This window comes from Silene latifolia, chromosome Y (genome assembly GCF_048544455.1).
Source record: "Silene latifolia isolate original U9 population chromosome Y, ASM4854445v1, whole genome shotgun sequence".
Classification (NCBI taxonomy): domain Eukaryota; kingdom Viridiplantae; phylum Streptophyta; class Magnoliopsida; order Caryophyllales; family Caryophyllaceae; genus Silene; species Silene latifolia.
This window is the reverse complement of record NC_133538.1, coordinates 240,692,389-240,713,256: the sequence shown is the minus strand read 5'-3', so window position 1 is coordinate 240,713,256 and position 20,868 is coordinate 240,692,389. Positions and strand designations below refer to the sequence as shown.

Below are 20,868 nucleotides of genomic sequence, written 5' to 3'. Positions count from 1 at the left end.
TTTAAAGCAGAATTGCTATGCCTCGGGAAGCGTGAAGGAGTCTCGGAAGCTAACCAGTGAAGGAAACGAGCTGATTCAGTGGCTGGTACTCGATCGAAACCTTTTCTGTTCGATCGAGTGAAGATGGTGGTCAAGAGTGTTCGATCGAGTCCCTGCTGTACTCGATCGAAGGGTGATGTTTTGAAGGTTCTCGATCGAGTTCATCTTCTGTTCGATCGAGAAGATTTGCTGGAATAGTGTTCAATCGAGTTGATTCAAATCACTCGATCGAGCACTTTGCTATATCACACGGGATTCTTATTTCGTGTAAACTTATTTAATATCTTAGGGTGTTTAATAAATATCTCCCCTATATAAGGGAAGACGTAATTAGGTTTTAAGATATCTCTTAATCACTTATACTACTCTTGAATCTGAGAAATTACTCTCTTAAGCAGACTTTATTTCTTCTGTTGTTCGTTCGTTGCTTTGCTCTCTTATTGCCGGATCTCAAACTTTGTAATCATCTTTACTCCCTTAATTCAATTTAATCTTCCCTTGCATCTTTATTCTTTAATCTTAATTACTGTTTTAATTATCGGTACTGTTAATTTATGTTATCTCATCATCATCTTTATATCATGTCTTTGCTTAATTCTTCAATTATCATTGTTAGTTTCGTCATTAACATGAGTAGCTAATTCCTTTTATGTTAGGATTAGGGGAGCCATGGTAGTGATACAATAATGTTGTGAATGGATTAGGAAGTTTGCATGTGAGAACTGTTTTATAACAATATAATTGTAATCGTTTAGTTGAGTGCACGCTTCTAAATCAATTAATTTGGTTAAGTTCAAACCTAGACCGAGAGATTGGAATGAATAGACCTGTTATGAACAGTAAGACTACACTAATGAGGGCGAGAGCTAAGTTAGTTGTATTTTAGGGCAGAAAGTGGACCGAGAGGACCTTTCCTACACCCTTCTCACATTAGACCGACTAAACTATTTATGACAGAATTGACTAATTACCACGGTGAACCGACATCCTAGCATTTCTCTCCTTATTTGATCACATTCTTTATTTCTCCTTATTGCCTTTATTGCTCTTTTCTCTCTGCCTTAATCTTTTAGTAGTTTAGAAACAAATTCAAACACCCCAGTTGTTACCGTGATGGACTAAGTAGACAAGTAGATATAATAGCCTCCTTGTGGAGTACGATACCCGACTTACCTCTACTATATTTATTGGTTGAGCCGGTTGGTTTATTTTTGATAGGGTTGCAACAACCGTGTCAAATGGTAAAAAAAGTCGAAACTTTTAATTTACCAAGTAAATCATAAATCATCATACAATTAAGAAAGATGGAGGATAAAGAGAAAGCCAAACTTCAAGACCCCAAGAGGAAAAAACATCAACCTCACAACAAGAAGAAGGATCGGAACAAGAGCAACAACATATGGAAAATAAGACCAAAGATCAAAACTCTTACAAAAATGCAGAAAATTAGTGTGACAAAATTTCAGCCAATCTAAAATTCCAAAGAAGGAAAATAAATTTCCAATCTTCAGAAAAGTTGTGAAAAAAGAAGATTTGAAAAATCAAATCCTCCCAATATTAACATTGTTTGCTAAAATCAGTATATGATATTAAGATTCAAAAAAAGTTCTATTTCAATTCTTGAATTAAACCTTCATTCTTAAGATAATGACTGAAAAAACACTCCTCGGCTAAAATGGAGAGTAATTAATGTCGGATTTTATACAAGGTAGAACTCAAGAAGAGTGACAAGAAGAAATTCTAGCAAAAGAGATGGAGAAAAGAGGAAGAAGTAAGGGATTCAACCCCATTTCTATTTCTGGGTTTCTTTTTACTTTTTAGAGAGAATTTTCTCTCTCTAAGTATTTAGAGAAATAAAATATATTTATGGCTAAAATCTGATAATAATAACATGAGTAAAATATATAATAATCTTACAAACTCACATATATTATGGAAATATAGCATACGTAAAATATATGGTAGTCTAAAGTAAGTGTAATATATTTTTCTATAAATATTGAGAAATAAGAATTATAAAGTAGACCAGCATTTGTATAGAATAAACAAAAATTTAAGCCCAATATTTAAGAATAACCAAACCTATTTACTATTAAGGCCCAATTTATAGTTGAGGGTTATTTGAGCGGGAAAATTCCTAGTTTCATCTATTCTTTTAGTAATAGAAGATTTTTATAATTTTACTACTATATTTTTGTTAAAAATAAAGTCAAAGAATCGTCTCGAAAAATAAAAACGTCGTATATACAAAAATAGGAGTATTATACTTCAGAGTTTTGTGTAAACTATGCATCTACATTACCAATAAATAATAGCGCCGCACACAATTCTCATTTGTGACGGGCATATCCGTCGCAAGCTTGCGACGGGTCAAGTATTACCCATGTGGAGAAGATAAGACAAAAGCAGAATGCCTAGGGAGAAGCAATCTTTTTTGTCTTATCTATCCACATGGGTATTACTTGACCCGTCACAAGAGAGACTTGCTGATTAGATAATGTTGAAAACGATTACATAGCCTGGCCGTCATACATACGAGAGATGTAAACGGGGTAGCTACATAGTAGCAACTAGCAAGGAAAAAGGGGTAGCACTCGATACCCCAAATCTCAGAAAAATAGTTAAAATTATCTATTTCTGCTACTCGAAAATATCTGAACATGAGGTCTTAAGAAAGATATTAGGGCATCCATAGAGCTGGCAAAAGTTGACCCGACCGAGGAACCCGACTCGATCCACCCGAAACCCGACCTGATACAACCCGAAAATTGGGTGAACCGAAATCGACCCGACCAGACTCGAACCGACCCGATAACTGATCACAGCCTTATTTTTTTCAACCCAAACCCGATTTCATCCAACTCATTTTCCACTATCTCTATCCTCCTTCTATTCTTCTTCTATTTTTTTTCCCCACATCAAAGAGGATCCTCTTTACTCCGTCTTTCATATTTTAATTATTTTTTAATATTAGTTGATATAATAATTATATAAAATAAAATGCACATGCAATAATTTGATAGGGTAGTGGACAGAAGGGCCAAGGTTGTACTTCCTCTAAAAATAGAGGAAGTCTTCCTGTGGACATGGGCACCTACACGCCAAGCCAATCTGTGGACGTGCAGCAGTCGGAAAGCCACGTTCGGTGGCGTATTAAATGATTTCGACCGGATCGTTTTAGATCGGTCGGTTTCGTCTCGGCAAGGGGCTCGAAACGATGTTAGAGATGTTCGAAGTCGCCACCAAGCAATTGTGAGATGCTTGGAAACCGTTCGAATCCACTTTATACCCAGGTCAATCAAGGTAAAAAACGGTGTTTGACATAGGTACTAAAGATAAGGAATCGTCTCTCTTTAGTATCCTATCTCTAGAATGACTCTCGTTCGCCCAGGATAAGGTTGTCCACTATCCAAAGTTTCTGAGTAAGAGGTGAAGGTACGTATTGAGAAGCCTTTTAATCAGACACCCAATCCCGCCCGCGGTAGCGGCCTCTACTTATCGATCTTGGTTTGTTGAATGCAAAAGTTGATCAAACGGGTAAATGCATGAATGCGCATCCACAAGTTTGAACCTAACATGTGAAGTTTACTATGTCGGTTTTTTATCCAAATATCGAGTAATTGATGTCAAGTTGGATTTAGTGTTGATTTGCATGCAAGACAGAAATTAAACAGCCATTTACCGAGTTAGGTTTATGGTGCATATCGTGATCCATTTGTCTTAGAAAGGCGTTTTTCAAATACAAAGTAAGATGTGGACTTGTCAATCTGATCCGTCATGTATTCGGCTTAACAGAAGTCGGGATCGTCCTAGACGAGTGATGGAAAGGAAACAGGACCTGCATCGAGCAGCCTATTGAGGCGCAAGCCTTAGTGCGATGCAAAGGAGCCTGCCCAGGTTTGAAAACTGAAAATCAGAGGGCATGTTTAGGCGCGAGGCAGCAGACGACCCAAATGGGTGTCTCCTGGTCGTGGAAAAAGTTTATGAAATTGTTTGTAAAAGGGTATTTAAACCCATCTTTGTTGAAAAGGTCGTTTAGACCGCTTTTGTGCTAATATGAAGAACGAGACTTGAATAATCATCATTGTGTTGATAATATTCGATGCCGGGTTCGGTTTTGCAAGCTTGACATGAATAGTTTTGTGAAAATGGATGTAAAAATGTTTATTATGAACTTATTGTGTTAAGTTCATTGTTTTGTAATTAGTCAATGTTTACCATCGTACTCGGATTAAAACGACATGGTATGTAGAACCAAGGATGATTATGCATGTATGACTAATATGGTTGTTTTGAAAATCTAAATAAATGAATAAAAGGTTTTAAAATACCTATTAAAATTTAATTAACCAAATATTATCACTGAAACACGGATTAAACCGTCATAGTATAAAGAACCAAGGGTGAGCACAATTTATGGTTAAAAGGATTTATCATAAAAATGATTTGAAATGGTAAAGACCGATTGTAAAATGAAATGAAAATGGAAATAATGAACTCAAACACGTTTGAGTTCTGACATGGACAGCCAGTATAGGCGCGAGTCACCTAGTTGTCACTAGGGGCTCCTGTTTCAGGTCAAAACTCGATTTTGGCCCATTCGATCCGTATTTTGGACCAATTTATGCATGTTTTAGCATGTTAAGGTTATAAAAACAGATAAAAGGACATGAAAGAAGAGGATTAATTACACCCTCATACTTACATGCTAGGTTGTTGGCGAGAAATCGACGGAAGTGTAAAAACTTGTTAGGTTAGAAAACTCGGTTGAAAACCGTTTTAGCACAGTAAAGAGTGTTGTTTTGTTTAGTGATTGTGTAGTTGGTCAAAATGGTCAGTAAAATGATTTAATGCATGATGACGGTACCATACAATGTGTATGGCTTGTATTTTCGATCGGTAGGTCGGATATACGTGTCGGTTTGTGACTTGAGAAGTCGAGTCTAGAATTTTAAGGGAGAAAAGAGGGGGCGGACGCTCGCGTACCTTTAAACGGTTGCAGTTGAGGGGTATTTATAGAGGATTGTGTGGTTGAGTGCATTTTGAGCGACGTGGCCGTATAGGCTACTCGAAGAGGCGCGAGTCATTTCGGGGGCACTATCACGCATTTGGAATCATGATTTGTTTTGTCCTAGGTTTTGGATGGCATGATTGTTTTACTTGACCATCAAGTATACCGTGTATACTTAGCATGGAATCGTTGTGATGTTTGTTTTTTGTGTTTGACTCGGTATAAGTCGTTGTTGGAGTCGGGATTTGAATTTTGAGTCGGTTTTTGGTCTGGTGTCGGTTTTGACTCTAGTTAGTGTCATTGCGACCCCGTCGTTGTGCATAAAACACTTCAGCTACTTTTGAAAAGTTTTGAATTTTTTTTTTTCGAAATCATTTTGAGTTTTCCGACTGTAATACTCTGTATTTTGATGATAATTTATGAAAGTAATTTATGTAATTTAATTAAAGACATTTCTAATAGTAATTATAATAAGACATTAATTAAATAATAAATTAAGTATCCAAGTCGGAAATTGGGTTTAGCAAATATAATATGGGCCGTGTGCTATTGTTTATTGGACCGAAACTTATTAAGTTGGTATGACTATAATCGGGATTTGTAGCGGGAATTAATATGGGAATAATAATATATAAAGGTAATTATAATTATAAATAATAATAATAAGTTATGACAATAATAAATTAGTAAATATTGTGTGAGGAAATCCTAGTTATGGTAAGATTAATAATATATGATAATAATAATAATATAATAGTAATGACAATTCCTATACTAATTAGAATAAGGTAAGTTATAATAATTTCCTATTTGGCCTCGCTTTCTCTATAATCCTACACTATAAATACCCTATTAAATCTGAGAAATAAATCAAAAATTAAGAGGAAGAGCTTTTGGAGACGGAATTAGCAAGCGGTAAGTAATAGGTAACAACTTTTAATCTCGTTTTATTTTTTTATTAAGCTGAATGTGAGACGATCATAAGACGCTTAGAAACTGACCCAAACCTTGACGGAATCAGACCAAACTTTGGGAGGTAGTACGTGGGGTTGCAAGGGTTGGAATGGGTGTAGTGGTGGTGTCAGGGAAGGCCTAGGGTGGCGGTGGCAGGCGGCTAAAGGTGGCTGGTCAGGGGGTGTTGCGGGTTAGGTCGTGCGTGGTTTTAGGGAGTAATTTAACCCTCTAATGGTCGAGTATTGACCTGCGCATGGTAGGGTTGTGATGGGGGGAGGTAGTCTACCACATTAGAGGTGTTGGCGTGGTGGCAGGTGGCGGCTGGTGTTGGTGGTGGCCGGAAATCGCGAAAACAGGGGATTTGACGCGGCTGTTTTTAGACGCGCACAATAGCCGTGTTTCTGACCGTGAGTGAGGATGAAGGGTACCATTAGAACCGTCGTAGACTAGGGGTGATAATATTGGTGGACGTTGGGTGTGGGAGTTAATGTAGTGGTTGTAGTCGTTGGCTTTATATACGGTGGGGGTGGTGGTTGGTTGTTAATGGCGAGTGTAAGCCGTGTTTTAGGGCATGCGGTTCTGGGCTGCTGGTGGTGGTTTGATGGGTGATGAGTGGGTGTTTGGATGGGCCGTGGTGTAGGGAGCAGGTAGACAGGTCGGGTGGTGGCTGTGGTGGCTTGTGGTGTCGGGTTTGGTGGGTTTTATGAGGGGTGTCGGTCACGGGTTCTAAACCATGTATTGGGTGGTGTTTGTTTGTTTTTGTGACGGGTTATAATTAATTATTTTTGGGAGACTCGGGTTGTAATTGAATCGGTTTTTTAGTTATCGTAAACCTTTAATAATTATAATAATCTTTAATAATTATAATAAATAATTAATTTGAATAATTAAATAAACGGGATAAATAAATAAATATTAAATTAAATTGAATTATGATATTTTGATTAGGTGACGGTTGTGAAGAATTATAATCGGATTGCTTTAATTATTTGGATTGCTTAAGCTGCATAATTGGAATCGCTTGCCAGGTAGGGATAAATCCTACTCAACTTTTACTCGATAATGTTTGTTGGTTGATTTATATTAAAGTGAATTGATCATATGAGAATTGTGTTGGTTTATATCATTGAAATTGTTGGAAGGGAGAATTATATTGTATATATTGGTTGGATTAGTTATGATGAAGTTACTGTTATTGCATTGGTTATTCAGTTTAATACTGGCAGACATCCCTTCGTGGTGATGTAGATTATTATTGCGGTTATATTGGCAGACGTCATGGTAAGAGCCTTCGGGTGACGTATTTCATATTTATTCTGGCAGACGATATTTTATCGTATTTACTCGAGGCAGGCCCCAGATTGGTCTGGAGGCCATCTGGTGGATATTACTCAACTATATGTTGAGGAAGACATTGCCTTTTGGTAATGTAGTGTGTGTTTACTCACCTTCGGGTTGAGGCTGCCCCGGCCAGGGATTGGCGGGATGATTAGTGTGCTAAGAAAAAGGGGAGGAGCACGTTGTTAGGGGGGTTGTGCAATGTAAAAAGACATTGGATTGTTATCGTATGTTTTTGTTGTTAATATTTATTCCTACTCAACCTCGCGGTTGACTGTGTATTCGTGAACACCTGCGGTGAACCGTTTTATGGGGAGAAGATTTGACAGGTACTAAAGATTAGCTGACTTGGGAGCATTGGGATGACAGCTTGACTTGGACCATAGCTGAAGTCTAGATCACATAACACAATTATATCACTCTATTTATTTCCGCTGCGAGTTGTAATTATTTTATATAAGTTTTAGTTAATTAATTTGTAATAAACATGTAATCATTAAGTTTTTAATGTAAAGTACTTTGGTGAGTTGGACTTTGTTATTCACTACCTCGGGAAACCGAGATGGTAACAGTTCTATTTACTTGAGAATATCTAGCTAAAGGCTCCTGAGTAAATGGGGGTGTTACAAAGTGGTATCAGAGCAAAACGATCCTCAGGCCTAACCAATGAACAATAATGAACATAGGATGTGTCTAATAAAATGAACCTGGGTAGAATTTGTTAGGACCCCACTTAAGACTTGGGATGAGTTAGGGTCCCCCTCACACCAAACTTCTGGCCCTTCCAGTTTCGAACCAGATACCTTGAGAGATGTTACAGTGTGGGGAAATTTAAAATGAATGTTGTTACTTTGTCTTAGGAGTTTTTGGTTGCCTTGGTTTACTATTGATTTCGTTGATGATTGCGGTTACGAGAACGTAACCTTGCTTTTAAGGTGATCGGAATGTGATATGATTTTAAAGCGTTGTTTTAAGCATGATGATATGGGAAAATTATGTTGGAATGTATGTGGAGGGTGTGAATATGATTAAGCATGTAAAGTATTAATTATTGCGTGGAATTGTGAAGAATGTGATTGTGGTTGATTTTGCAAAATTTTACCCTTGATTGTTTTAGCTGCCATTTACTGTCTGTTTTAAATTCTTATACGAGTTTTTATGTGATACCCTAATAAGTTAGCTTTCATATGCCACTAGTTTCATGTTCAAATAATATACGGTTTAGGAGGAATAAATATTTTAGTGGACAGTAGTCGGAATATTCCTGTACAGTGCTGTTTTCGCGCCATGTTTTTGTAAAAATTATCATTTAAAAAATACGTAATTATTTGTTATAACTCTAACTCCACTGCTTAATAGACTCATGCATGTTTCTACGTTGGTAAGTCACGTTGTAAGAAAATATTTTGACAATTTATGGTGATTTTTACAAGCTGACCTAAGTTTCTGACAAGTTGCTGTAAAGTTTCTGTTTCGACCAAGTAGTTTGTAAAATGCATTATAAATCGATCCTATGAGTTTTTGACTTGATTCTTTTTCTTATGGTTTACTAACTTTCTGTATATTTTCTAAAAAGTATATGTTCTCAATAAGTAGTTATGTTATTATGTATTAGTGATTGTTAGGAGTTATAACATGTTTTCCTAGCCTTGAAGATTGTTAAAAGTTATAACATGTAAAATGTATAACAAGTTTTGTTTTTGATCTCTTGAACATTATATTTGATGTTGTCAATTATGTGAAGTAGAATAACATGTCTAGTGATATGCGGAATGTGTTGCCCTAAGCCATATATATGTTCATGATATTGCATTCATGCCTAAGTTAGAGGACGTTAGGTAAAGATTAAAATGAACGAAAAATAAATTTAAATCAATTATGAAGGAATGGTGGATAGTACCTCATTGGCTTAAGTGACCATTATACTAAACAATTATGCGTATTTTGTTATAGCTTATTATTTAGTCCGCACTTTGTATTAAATCGACTTGACTAAAGTAGGAAGTTTAAGTTTAAGTAAAGATTAGTTCGAAAATCCTATATGATGTGGTTTGCTAGTTGGAGAAAATTAAAGATTTTGTTATTATTACTTGGAGTTGTGTTTGAAATAATAGTTTTACAGTGTGTGTTCTTTATTTTGCGACATTACAACAATGATTTGGTGGTTCCTAATATTTGTTATTTCGGACTTCGAGGACGAAGTTTATTTTTAGGGGGAAGGAATGTAATACTACGAATGTTTTAAGTTATTGTTGTGATAACTTGTGATAAGATTGGTATAGTTGATAATTGTAAATGGATGATTGTGTTTTCATAAGTTGGATGGTGTTTAGTCGTGTGGATGCTTATAGATGTTATTGTAGTAGTTATGGGCGAACTTCGGGACGAAGTTCATTTATGGGGGGAAGACTGTAATACTCTGTATTTTGATAATAATTTATGAAAATAATTTATGTAATTTAATTAAAGACATTTCTAATACTAATTATAATAAGACATTAATTAAATAATAAATTAAGTATCCAAGTCGGGAATTGGTCTTAGCTAATATAATATGGGCCGTGTGCTATTGTTTATTGGACCGAAACTTATTAAGTTGGTATGACTATAATCGGGATTTGTATCGGGAATTAATATGGGAATAATAATATATAAAGGTAATTATAATTATAAATAATAATAATAAGTTATGACAATAATAAATTCATAAATATTGTTTGAGAAAATCCTAGTTATGGTAAGATTAATAATATATGATAATAATAATAATAATAATAATAATAATAATATAATAATAATAATAATAATAATAATAATAATAATAATAATAATAATAATAATAATAATAATAATAATAATAATAATAATAATAATAATAATATAGTAATGACAATTCCTATACAAATTAGAATATAAGGTAAGTTATAATAATTTCCTATTTGGCCTCGCTTTCTCTATAATCCTACACTATAAATAACCTATTAAATCCGAGAAATAAATCAAAAATTAAGAGGAAGAGCTTTTGGAGACAAAATTAGCAAGCGGTAATTAATAGGTAACAACTTTTAATCTCGTTTTATTTTCTTATTAAGCTGAATGTGAGACGATCTTAAGACGCTTAGAAACTGACCCAAACCTTGACGGAATCAGACCAAACTTTGGGAGGTGGTACGTGGGGTTGCAAGGGTTGGAATGGGTGTAGTGGTGGTGTCAGGGAAGGCCTAAGGTGGCGGTGGCAGGCGGCTAAAGGTGGCTGGTCAAGGGGTGTTGCGGGTTAGGTCGTGGGTGGTTTTAGGGAGTAATTTAACCCTCTAATGGTCGAGTATTGACCTGGGCATGGTAGGGTTGTGATGGGGAGAGGTAGTCGACCACATTAGAGGTGTTGGCGTGGTGGCAGGTGGCGGCTGGTGTTGGCGGTGGCCGAAAATCGCGAAAACAGGGGATTTGACGCGGCTGTTTTTAGACGCGCACTATAGCCGTGTTTCTGACCGTGAGTGAGGATGAAGGGTACCATTAGAACCGTCGTAGACTAGGGGTGACAATAGTGGTGGACGTTGAGTGTGGGAGTTGCTGTAGTGGTTGTAGTCGTGGGCTTTATACACGGTGGGGGTGGTGGTTGGTTGTTAATGGCGAGTGGAAGCCGTGTTTTAGGGCGTGCGTTTCTGGGCTGCTAGTGGTGGTTTGATGGGTGGTGAGTGGGTGTTTGGATGAGCCGTGGTGTAGGGAGCAGGTAGACAGGTCGGATGGTGGCTGTGGTGGCTTGTGGTGTCGGGTTTGGTGGGTTTTATGAGGGGTGTCGGTCACGGGTTCTAAACCATGTATTGGGTGGTGTTTGTTTGTTTTTGTGACGGGTTTTAATTAATTATTTTTAGGAGACTCGGGTTGTAATTGAATCGGGTTTTTAGTTATAGTAAACCTTTAATAATTATAATAATCTTTAATAATTATAATAAATAATTAATTTGAATTATTAAATAAACGGGATAAATAAATAAATAATTGAATTAAATTGAATTATGATATTTTTATTAGGTGACGGTTGTGAAGAATTATAATCGGATTACTTTAATTATTTGGATTACTTAAGCTGCATAATTGGAATCGCTTGCCAGGTAAGGATAAATCCTATTCAACTTTTACTCGATAATGTTTGTTGGTTGATTTATATTAAAGTGAATTGATCATATGAGAATTGTGTTGGTTGATATCATTGAAATTGTTGGAAGGGAGAATTATATTGTATATGTTGGTTGGATTAGTTAGGATGGAGTTACTGTTATTGCATTGGTTATTCAGTTTAATACTGGTAGCCATCCCTTCGTGGTGATATAGATTATTATTGCGGTTATATTGGCAGACGTCATGGTAAGAGCCTTCGAGTGACGTATTTCAGATTTATTCTGGCAGACGATATTTTATCGTATTTATTCGAGGCAGGCCCCAGATTGGCCTGCAAGCCATCTGGGGGATATTACTCAACTATATGTTGAGGCAGACATTACATTTTGGTAATGTAGTGTGTGTTTACTCACCTTCGGGTTGAGGCTGCCCCGGCCAGGGATTGGCGGGATGATTAGTGTGCTAAGAAAAAGGGAAGGAGCACGTTGTCAGGGGGGTTGTGCAATGTAAAAAGAAATTGGATTGTTATCGTATGTTTTTGTTGTTAGTATTTATTCCTACTCAACCTCGCGGTTGACTGTCTATTCGTGAACACCTGCGGTGAACCGTTTTATGGGGAGCATATTTGACAGGTACTAAAGATTAGCTTACTTGGGAGCATTGGGCTGAGAGCTTGACTTGGACCATAGCTGAAGTCTAGATCACATAGCACAATTATATCACTTTATTTATTTCCGCTGCGAGTTGTAATTATTTTGTATTAAGTTTTAGTTGATTAATTTTTAATAAACATGTAATCATTAAGTTTTTAATGTAAAGTACTTTGGTGAGTTGGACTTTGTTATTCACTACCTCGGGAAACCGAGATGGTAACAGTTCTATTTACTTGGGAATGTCTAGCTAAAGGCTCCTGAGTAAACAGGGGTGTTACAAAGTGGTATCAGAGCAAAACGATCCTCAGGCCTAACCAATGAACAATAATGAATATAGGATGTGTCTAAGAAAATGAACCCGGGTAGAAACTGTTGGGAGCCCACTTAAGGCTTAGGATGAGTTAGGGGCCCCCTCACACCAAACTTCTGGCCCGTCCATTTTCGAACCGGATACCTTGAGAGATGTTACAGTATGGGGAAATTTAAAATGAATGTTGTTACTTTGTCTTAGGAGTTTTTGGTTGCCTTGGTTTACTATTGATTTCGTTGATGATTGCGGTTACGGGAACGTAACCTTGCTTTTAAGGTGATCGGAATGTGATATGATTTTAAAGCGTTGTTTTAAGCATGATGATATGGGGAAAGTATGTTGGCATGTATGTGGAGGGTGTGAATATGATTAAGCATGTAAAGGATTTGATTGTGTTTGGAAGGCAGATCTTGTTAGGTGCGGTTTTTTGGAGTGAAACTTTCTAAACTGGTGTGAAGAATTAAAAGGAATTGAGTTGAAATTAAGTCTGAAAGACTAAGGCCTTAGTGAACTTTGTATTCCCGTAGAAGTTAAATGTTAAAAGTGATTTGGCATGTTTTGTGATCAAGTCGAGCTGTTCTCTTTGTGGCTGGGCTGTTTGCCGTGTCTAGCTCGACCGTGTTGGATGAGGCTTGATTGAGCCAACCTTGCTTGATTGAGTCTTTGTCCCCTCGACCAATTTGGTTCGTATGAGATTGTGAAAAGGAGTGCTGCCATGGCTTACAAATTGGATTTGCCTCTAGTTTGGTTAAGGTCGATAATTTTTTCCATGTGTCTCGGCTTTGGAAGTACGTAAGCGACCCGAGTCATGTGTAGTGTGATGAGCTGAGTAGTAGAAGTAATAAGTAGGCCAATAGCGAGAATTTGATTGTTTTAGGATGTGCTGGTAATGACTGATGAGTAGGTGTGTAGCAGGGATTTCATTGCGTTTGGAAGTGCTGGCAGTGAGTAGGCGAGTAGCGAGAATTTGAATGTGTTTGGAAGGCAGACGTTGTTAGGCGTGCTTTTCGGAGTGAAACTTTCTAAACTGATGTGAAGTGAAGAATGAAAAAGAACTGAACTGAAATTAAGTCTGCGAGAATAAGGCCTTAGTGAACTTTGTTTTCCCAGTAGAAGTTAAAAGTTAAAAATGATTAGGCAGGTTACATGTTTCGTACTTAAACGTGTCATGAGCTGAATAGTGGAAATAATTTTAGGTCGCCGTGTTTGTGACCCCCTTATCCGATCATAGTTGAAGCTCACTCGAATAGTGTTGTGATTGCTGCTATGTTAGGGGAAAAAAATTAGCTCTTGCTGTCTTCATCTTTTAAGGTAGTTTTAGGAAGAATTGGTCCGTTTGAAATAGCTGGTCTGAATTAGCTGGTCAAGTGCTGCAACTCTCGACTTGATATTTATTGGACATTTCATTCTGAAAGGCTGTCACTATGATATTTAGAGACACTACAATGGCCAAATTTTTTTTATTCTGAATTATGTTGTGAATAGAGTTTGGTATTTGCTTAGATTGGGTTTTTCATCTTGTTTAAGTTCCACAATTTGGGTAAAGAATGTCATGTTTTGTTGAAATTTGCTACTGTTGAAGGTCTTTCCCTGCCTGCCTGTCCTACTTGACTCTTTTAAGCATCTAGTTTCCTGCCAAAAAGAACTCTTTATTTACTTATTTACTTTACTACTACTGATATAAGCCGGTTGGTGGCCCACCAAATTATAGGGCAAACCAAGCTCTGGAAAGCCTGCAACTTGTCTTCTTCCTTTCTTTTTCTCTGCTAATGCTTTATAGCTAGCTATTCTGGGCTTTGGTGCTTGTGCCAGTATAGTTCTTTTCCTTGTTTCTCATAATCAACTTTGTTTTGTCTGTGCTACACAACTGCTACACTGTTGTATTTAGATCATCACTGCTTGAATCGCCCTTAGCTCCAACTTTCATTGCTTGCTTATATAACGACATCTTCATTTGAACTGAGATACTGAGATGATTCCGTTCTTTGATTCCAGCCAAGTTGGTCATCATCTCAAACAATTGTCCCCCACTTAGAAAGTCTGAGATCGAGTACTATGCTATGTTGGCCAAGGTTGGTGTTCACCACTACAATGGAAGTAAGTACTCCGTATTGTTTTCTCCTTAATTTCTTTTACATTTCTATTTCAATATTGTTTTCATGAATCCTAACTAGGTTGATAGTTTTTGCTTTTCGCCGTGTAAATCCATTATTCCTATGTCTTCCTTAATTTCTTTTACATTTTTATTTCAATATTGTTTTCATGAATCCTAGCTAGGTTGATAGTTTTTGCTTTTCGCCGTGTTAATCCATTATTCCTACGTCTTGTCCTTCATTCCATTGTATGACCTGGGCTCTTGATTTTAATTAGTAAATACTCCGTATGAGATAAAAGTAACTTTTGGACTTTTGGTTATACATCTCTGTTATGGTGTTCTTCGGTAGGATATTGGATAATGACCAAGGCATTTAGTCATTTTACATTTTCCTTTACGGACTAGCCGCAAGCCAGGTGTTTGGTATTGTCATCCAACATTATTCCTGAAATTCGACATTAACCTATTTAAGATGAAAGCACTTTCTGAAAGTATGTTACTGAATGCTCCTATAGTAACTGATTTACATTTGAAATGTTGTTATAAGGCTATCAGTTATTGTGAGACTGTGTTTTACCCGAAGTTTGTGTTGATTGTTTCAGACAATGTTGACCTTGGAACTGCTTGCAGAAAGTACTACCGGGTGTGTTGCCTTAGTGTCATCGATGCTGGTGATTCTGATATTATCAAGTCTATGCCAGGAGACCACTGAATTAGATGGAAACTCAGCAATTTTGCAGTCCTTTCGACGGTTTGCTTTCTTTGCACAAAACGATTATGAGGCTTGTTACTGGTGTAGGGTATAAACTCTTGAATGTCATTGATAGAATCCAGTTATTTTGATTCAATTAAATGTAGCTGACTCATTATGACTAAATTGTGCACTTACATCTCTTCACCATAAAAGCGCTCAAGTCGGCTCAACAGCTAGTTAGTAACCATAATACCGTGTACTTTGCATATTTGATGTTATTTTGGAAACCGTCACATAGTGAAAAATGAAAGAGAGTTCAGAAACAGAGACTACACTACAGTGTCAAGAACTATATACAGTATCTCGAAAATTAGACATTTGATAGTATTTATTTATTTATTTTGTCATTCTCACTTTTTGAGAAACTTCCTTCTTCCATCAATCTCTTAAAATATAAGAAAAAATATCATGAAATGTATACTCATATGAAAGCTCTTTTCATGAGGAATTTGCACGGTATTTTAGATTGTATATATAGAGAAATGAGCATCATTAATAATTAGACTTTAAATTTACTGTTACAGTCTACAATATTGATGTGTTCTATTAAGATAGAAAAGGGAAAGCTTGAGGACAATTTTACATACGAAAAATCAAAATATCATTACATTTACTAATTTTAATTAATATTGTGTATTTGATGTTGTATTTTAGGGAGATTTTCGTATTTTATAAAATTACACTAATTAGTATTTCAGCGATGTAGATACTTGTGATGGAGAAAATTCTTTAATATAATAAATAAAATATATTTAAATATTTATTTTTTGATAACGAAAGAAAACTAGGTTGAATGAAATCAGCCTATAACATCCTCGCGGATGAGAACGGTGATACGTGCATTTTATATAGTCCTTTTTGGCCTCTTATGCACGCATTTCCATGTTATTCTCGTAGTTTTGTATTGCAAAATGCCCCGAATAGGCTACTTTGGTGTGGTTTGCCTTAATTGCAGGAACGGACCAGAAAGTAGTGGAATCGTACCTTTTTCAGTCCCCTTAGCATGCATTTATGGAGATGGAAGTTTTAAAGCAGAATTGCTATGCCTCGGGAAGCGTGAAGGAGTCTCGGAAGCTAACCAGTGAAGGAAACGAGCTGATTCAGTGGCTGGTACTCGATCGAAATCTTTTCTGTTCGATCGAGTGAAGATGGTGGTCAAGAGTGTTCGATCGAGTCCCTGCTGTACTCGATCGAAGGGTGATGTTTTGAAGGTTCTTGATCGAGTTCATCTTCTGTTCGATCGAGAAGATTTGCTGGAATAGTGTTCGATCGAGTTGATTCAAATCACTCGATCGAGCACTTTGCTATATCACACGGGATTCTTATTTCGTGTAAACTTATTTAATATCTTAGTGTGTTTAATAAATATCTCCCCTATATAAGGGAAGACGTAATTAGGTTTTAAGATATCTCTTAATCACTTTTACTACTCTTGAATCTGAGAAATTACTCTCTTAAGCAGACTTTATTTCTTCTGTTGTTCGTTCGTTGCTTTGCTCTCTTATTGCCGGATCTCAAACTTTGTAATCATCTTTACTCCCTTAATTCAATTTAATCTTCCCTTGCATCTTTAATCTTTAATCTTAATTACTGTTTTAATTATCGGTACTGTTAATTTATGTTATCTCATCATCATCTTTATATCATGTCTTTGCTTAATTCTTCAATTATCATTGTTAGTTTCGTCATTAACATGAGTAGCAAATTCCTTTTATGTTAGGATTAGGGGAGCCATGGTAGTGATACAATAATGTTGTGAATGGATTAGGAAGTTTGCATGTGAGAACTGTTTTATAACAATATAATTGTAATCGTTTAGTTGAGTGCACGCTTCTAAATCAGTTAATTTGGTTAAGTTCAAACCTAGACCGAGAGATTGGAATGAATAGACCTGTTATGAACAGTAAGACTACACTAATGAGGGCGAGAGCTAAGTTAGTTGTATTTTAGGGCAGAAAGTGGACCGAGAGGACCTTTCCTACACCCTTCTCACATTAGACCGACTAAACTATTTATGACAGAATTGACTAATTACCACGGTGAACCGACATCCTAGCATTTCTCTCCTTATTTGATCACATTCTTTATTTCTCCTTATTGCCTTTATTGCTCTTTTCTCTCTGCCTTAATCTTTTAGTAGTTTAGAAACAAATTCAAACATCCCAGTTGTTACCGTGACGGACTAAGTAGACAAGTAGATATAATAGCCTCCCTGTGGAGTACGATACCCGACTTACCTCTACTATATTTATTAGTTGAGCTGGTTGGTTTATTTTTGAAAGGGTTGCAACAACCGTGTCAAACGGTAAAAAAAGTCGAAACTTTTAATTTACCAAGTAAATCATAAATCATCATACAATTAAGAAAGATGGAGGATAAAGAGAAAGCCAAACTTCAAGACCCCAAGAGGAAAAAACATCAACCTCACAACAAGAAGAAGGATCGGAACAAGAGCAACAACATATGGAAAATAAGACCAAAGATCAAAACTCTTACAAAAATGCAGGAAATTAGTGTGACAAAATTTCAGCCAATCTAAAATTCCAAAGAAGGAAAATAAATTTCCAATCTTCAGAAAAGTTGTGAAAAAAGAAGATTTGAAAAATCAAATCCTCCCAATATTAACATTGTTTGCTAAAATCAGTATATGATATTAAGATTCAAAAAAAGTTCTATTTCAATTCTTGAATTAAACCTTCATTCTTAAGATAATGACTGAAAAAACACTCCTCGGCTAAAATGGAGAGTAATTAATGTCGGATTTTATACAAGGTAGAACTCAAGAAGAGTGACAAGAAGAAATTTCTAGCAAAAGAGATGGAGAAAAGAGGAAGAAGTAAGGGATTCAACCCCATTTCTATTTCTGGGTTTCTTTTTACTTTTTAGAGAGGATTTTCTCTCTCTAAGTATTTAGAGAAATAAAATATATTTATGGCTAAAATCTGATAATAATAACATGAGTAAAATATATAATAATCTTACAAACTCACATATATTATGGAAATATAGCATACGTAAAATATATGGTAGTCTAAAGTAAGTGTAATATTTTTTTCTATAAATATTGAGAAATAAGAATTATAAAGTAGACCAGCATTTGTATAGAATAAACAAAAATTTAAGCCCAATATTTAAGAATAACCAAACCTATTTACTATTAAGGCCCAATTTGTAGTTGAGGGTTATTTGAGCGGTAAAATTCCTAGTTTCACCTATTCTTTTAGTAATAGAAGATTTTTATAATTTTACTACTATATTTTTGTTAAAACTAAAGTCAAAGAATCGTCTCGAAAAATAAAAACGTCATATATACAAAAATAGAAGGAGTATTATACTTCAGAGTTTTGTGTAAACTATGCATCTACATTACCGATAAATAATAGCGCCGCACACAATTCTCATTTGTGACGGACATATCCGTCGCAAGCTTGCGACGGGTCAAGTATTACCCATGTGGAGTAGATAAGACAAAAGCAGAATGCCTAGGGAGAAGCAATCTGTTTTGTCTTATCTATCCACATGGGTATTACTTGACCCGTCACAAGCTTGTGACGGATATGTCCGTCACAAGAGAGACTTGCTGATTAGATAATGTTGTAAACGATTACATAGCCTGGTCGTCATACATACGAGAGATGTAAACGGGGTAGCTACATAGTAGCAACCAGCAAGGAAAAAGGGGTAGCACTCGATACCCCAAATCTCAGAAAAATAGTTAAAATTATCTATTTCTGCTACTCGAAAATATCTGAACATGAGGTCTTAAGAAAGATATTAGGGCATCCATAGAGCTGGCAAAAGTTGACCCGACCGAGGAACCCGACTCGATCCACCCGAAACCCGACCTGATACAACCCGGAAATTGGGTGAACCGAAATCGACCCGACCCGACTCGAACCGACCCGATAACTGATAACAGCCTTATTTTTTTCAACCCAAACCCGATTTCATCCAACTCATTTTCCACTATCTCTATCCTCCTTCTATTCTTCTTCTATTTTTTTTCCCCATATCAAAGAGGATCCTCTTTACTTCCTCTTTACTCCGTCTTTCATATTTTAATTATTTTTAAATATTAGTTGATATAATAATTATATAAAATAAAATGGACATGCAATAATTTGATAGGGTAGTGGACAGAAGGGCCAAGGTTGTACTTCCTCTAAAAATAGAGGAAGTTTTCCTGTGGACATGGGCCACCTACACGCCAAGCCAATCTGTGGACGTGCAGCAGTCGGAAAGCCACGCTCGGTGGCGTATTAAATGATTTCGACCGGATCGTTTTAGATCGGTCGGTTTCGTCTCGGCAAGGGGCTCGAAACGATGTTAGAGATGTTCGAAGTCGCCACCAAGCAATTGTGAGATGCTTGGAAACCGTTCGAATCCACTTTATACCCAGGTCAATCAAGGTAAAAAACGGTGTTTGACATAGGTACTAAAGATAAGGAATCGTCTCTCTTTAGTATCCTATCTCTAGAATGACTCTCGTTAGCCCATGATAAGGTCGTCCACTATCCAAAGTTTCTGAGTAAGAGGTGAAGGTACGTATTGAGAAGCCCTTTAATCAGACACCCAATCCCGCCCGCGGTAGCGGCCTCTACTGATCGATCTTGGTTGGTTGAATGCAAAAGTTGATCAAACGGGTAAATGCATGAATGCGCATCCACAAGTTTGAACCTAACATGTGAAGTTTACTATGTCGGTTCTTTATCCAAATATCGAGTAATTGATGTCAAGTTGGATTTAGTGTTGATTTGCATGCAAGACGGAAATTAAACAGCCATTTACCGAGTTAGGTTTATGGTGCATATCGTGATCCATTTGTCTTAGAAAGGCGTTTTTCAAATACAAAGTAAGATGTGGACTTGTCAATCTGATCCGTCATGTATTCGGGTTAACAGAAGTCGGGATCGTCCTAGACGAGTGATGGAAAGGAAACAGGACCTGCATCGGGCAGCCTATTGAGGCGCAAGCCTTAGGGCGATGCAAAGGAGCCTGCCCAGGTTTGAAAACTGAAAATCAGAGGGCATGTTTAGGCGCGAGACAGCAGACGACCCAAATGGGTGTCTCCTGGTCGTGGAAAAAGTTTATGAAATTGTTTGTAAAAGGGTATTTAAACCCATCTTTGTTGAAAAGGTCGTTTAGACCGCTTTTGTGCTAATATGAAGAACGAGACTTGAATAATCATCATTGTGTTGATAATATTCGATGTCGGGTTCGGTTTTGCAAGCTTGACATGAATAGTTTTGTGAAAATGGATGTAAAAATGTTTATTATGAACTTATTGTGTTAAGTTCATTGTTTTGTAATTAGTCAATGTTTACCATCGTACTCGGATTAAAACGACATGGTATGTAGAACCAAGGATGATTATGCATGTATGACTAATATGGTTGTTTTGAAAATCTAAATAAATGAATAAAAGGTTTTAAAATACCTATTAAAATTTAATTAACCAAATATTATCACCGAAACACGGATTAAACCGTCATAGTATAAGGAACTAAGGGTGAGCACAATTTATGGTTAAAAGGATTTATCATAAAAATGATTTGAAATGGTAAAGACCGATTGTAAAATGAAATGAAAATGGAA

General features: G+C 36.4%; 1 protein-coding gene across 1 annotated transcript; it reads left to right on the top strand.

The window, feature by feature from the left end:
* Nucleotides 1–14,400: 14,400 nt before the first annotated feature.
* Nucleotides 14,401–15,334, top strand: LOC141630330 (large ribosomal subunit protein eL30-like; the record flags this gene model as incomplete). The annotated part of the gene is made up of 2 exons (XM_074443167.1): nt 14,401–14,521; nt 15,122–15,334. Coding segments are annotated over 2 exons (231 nt in total), but the record flags the coding sequence as incomplete, so codon positions are not given.
* Nucleotides 15,335–20,868: the final 5,534 nt, after the last annotated feature.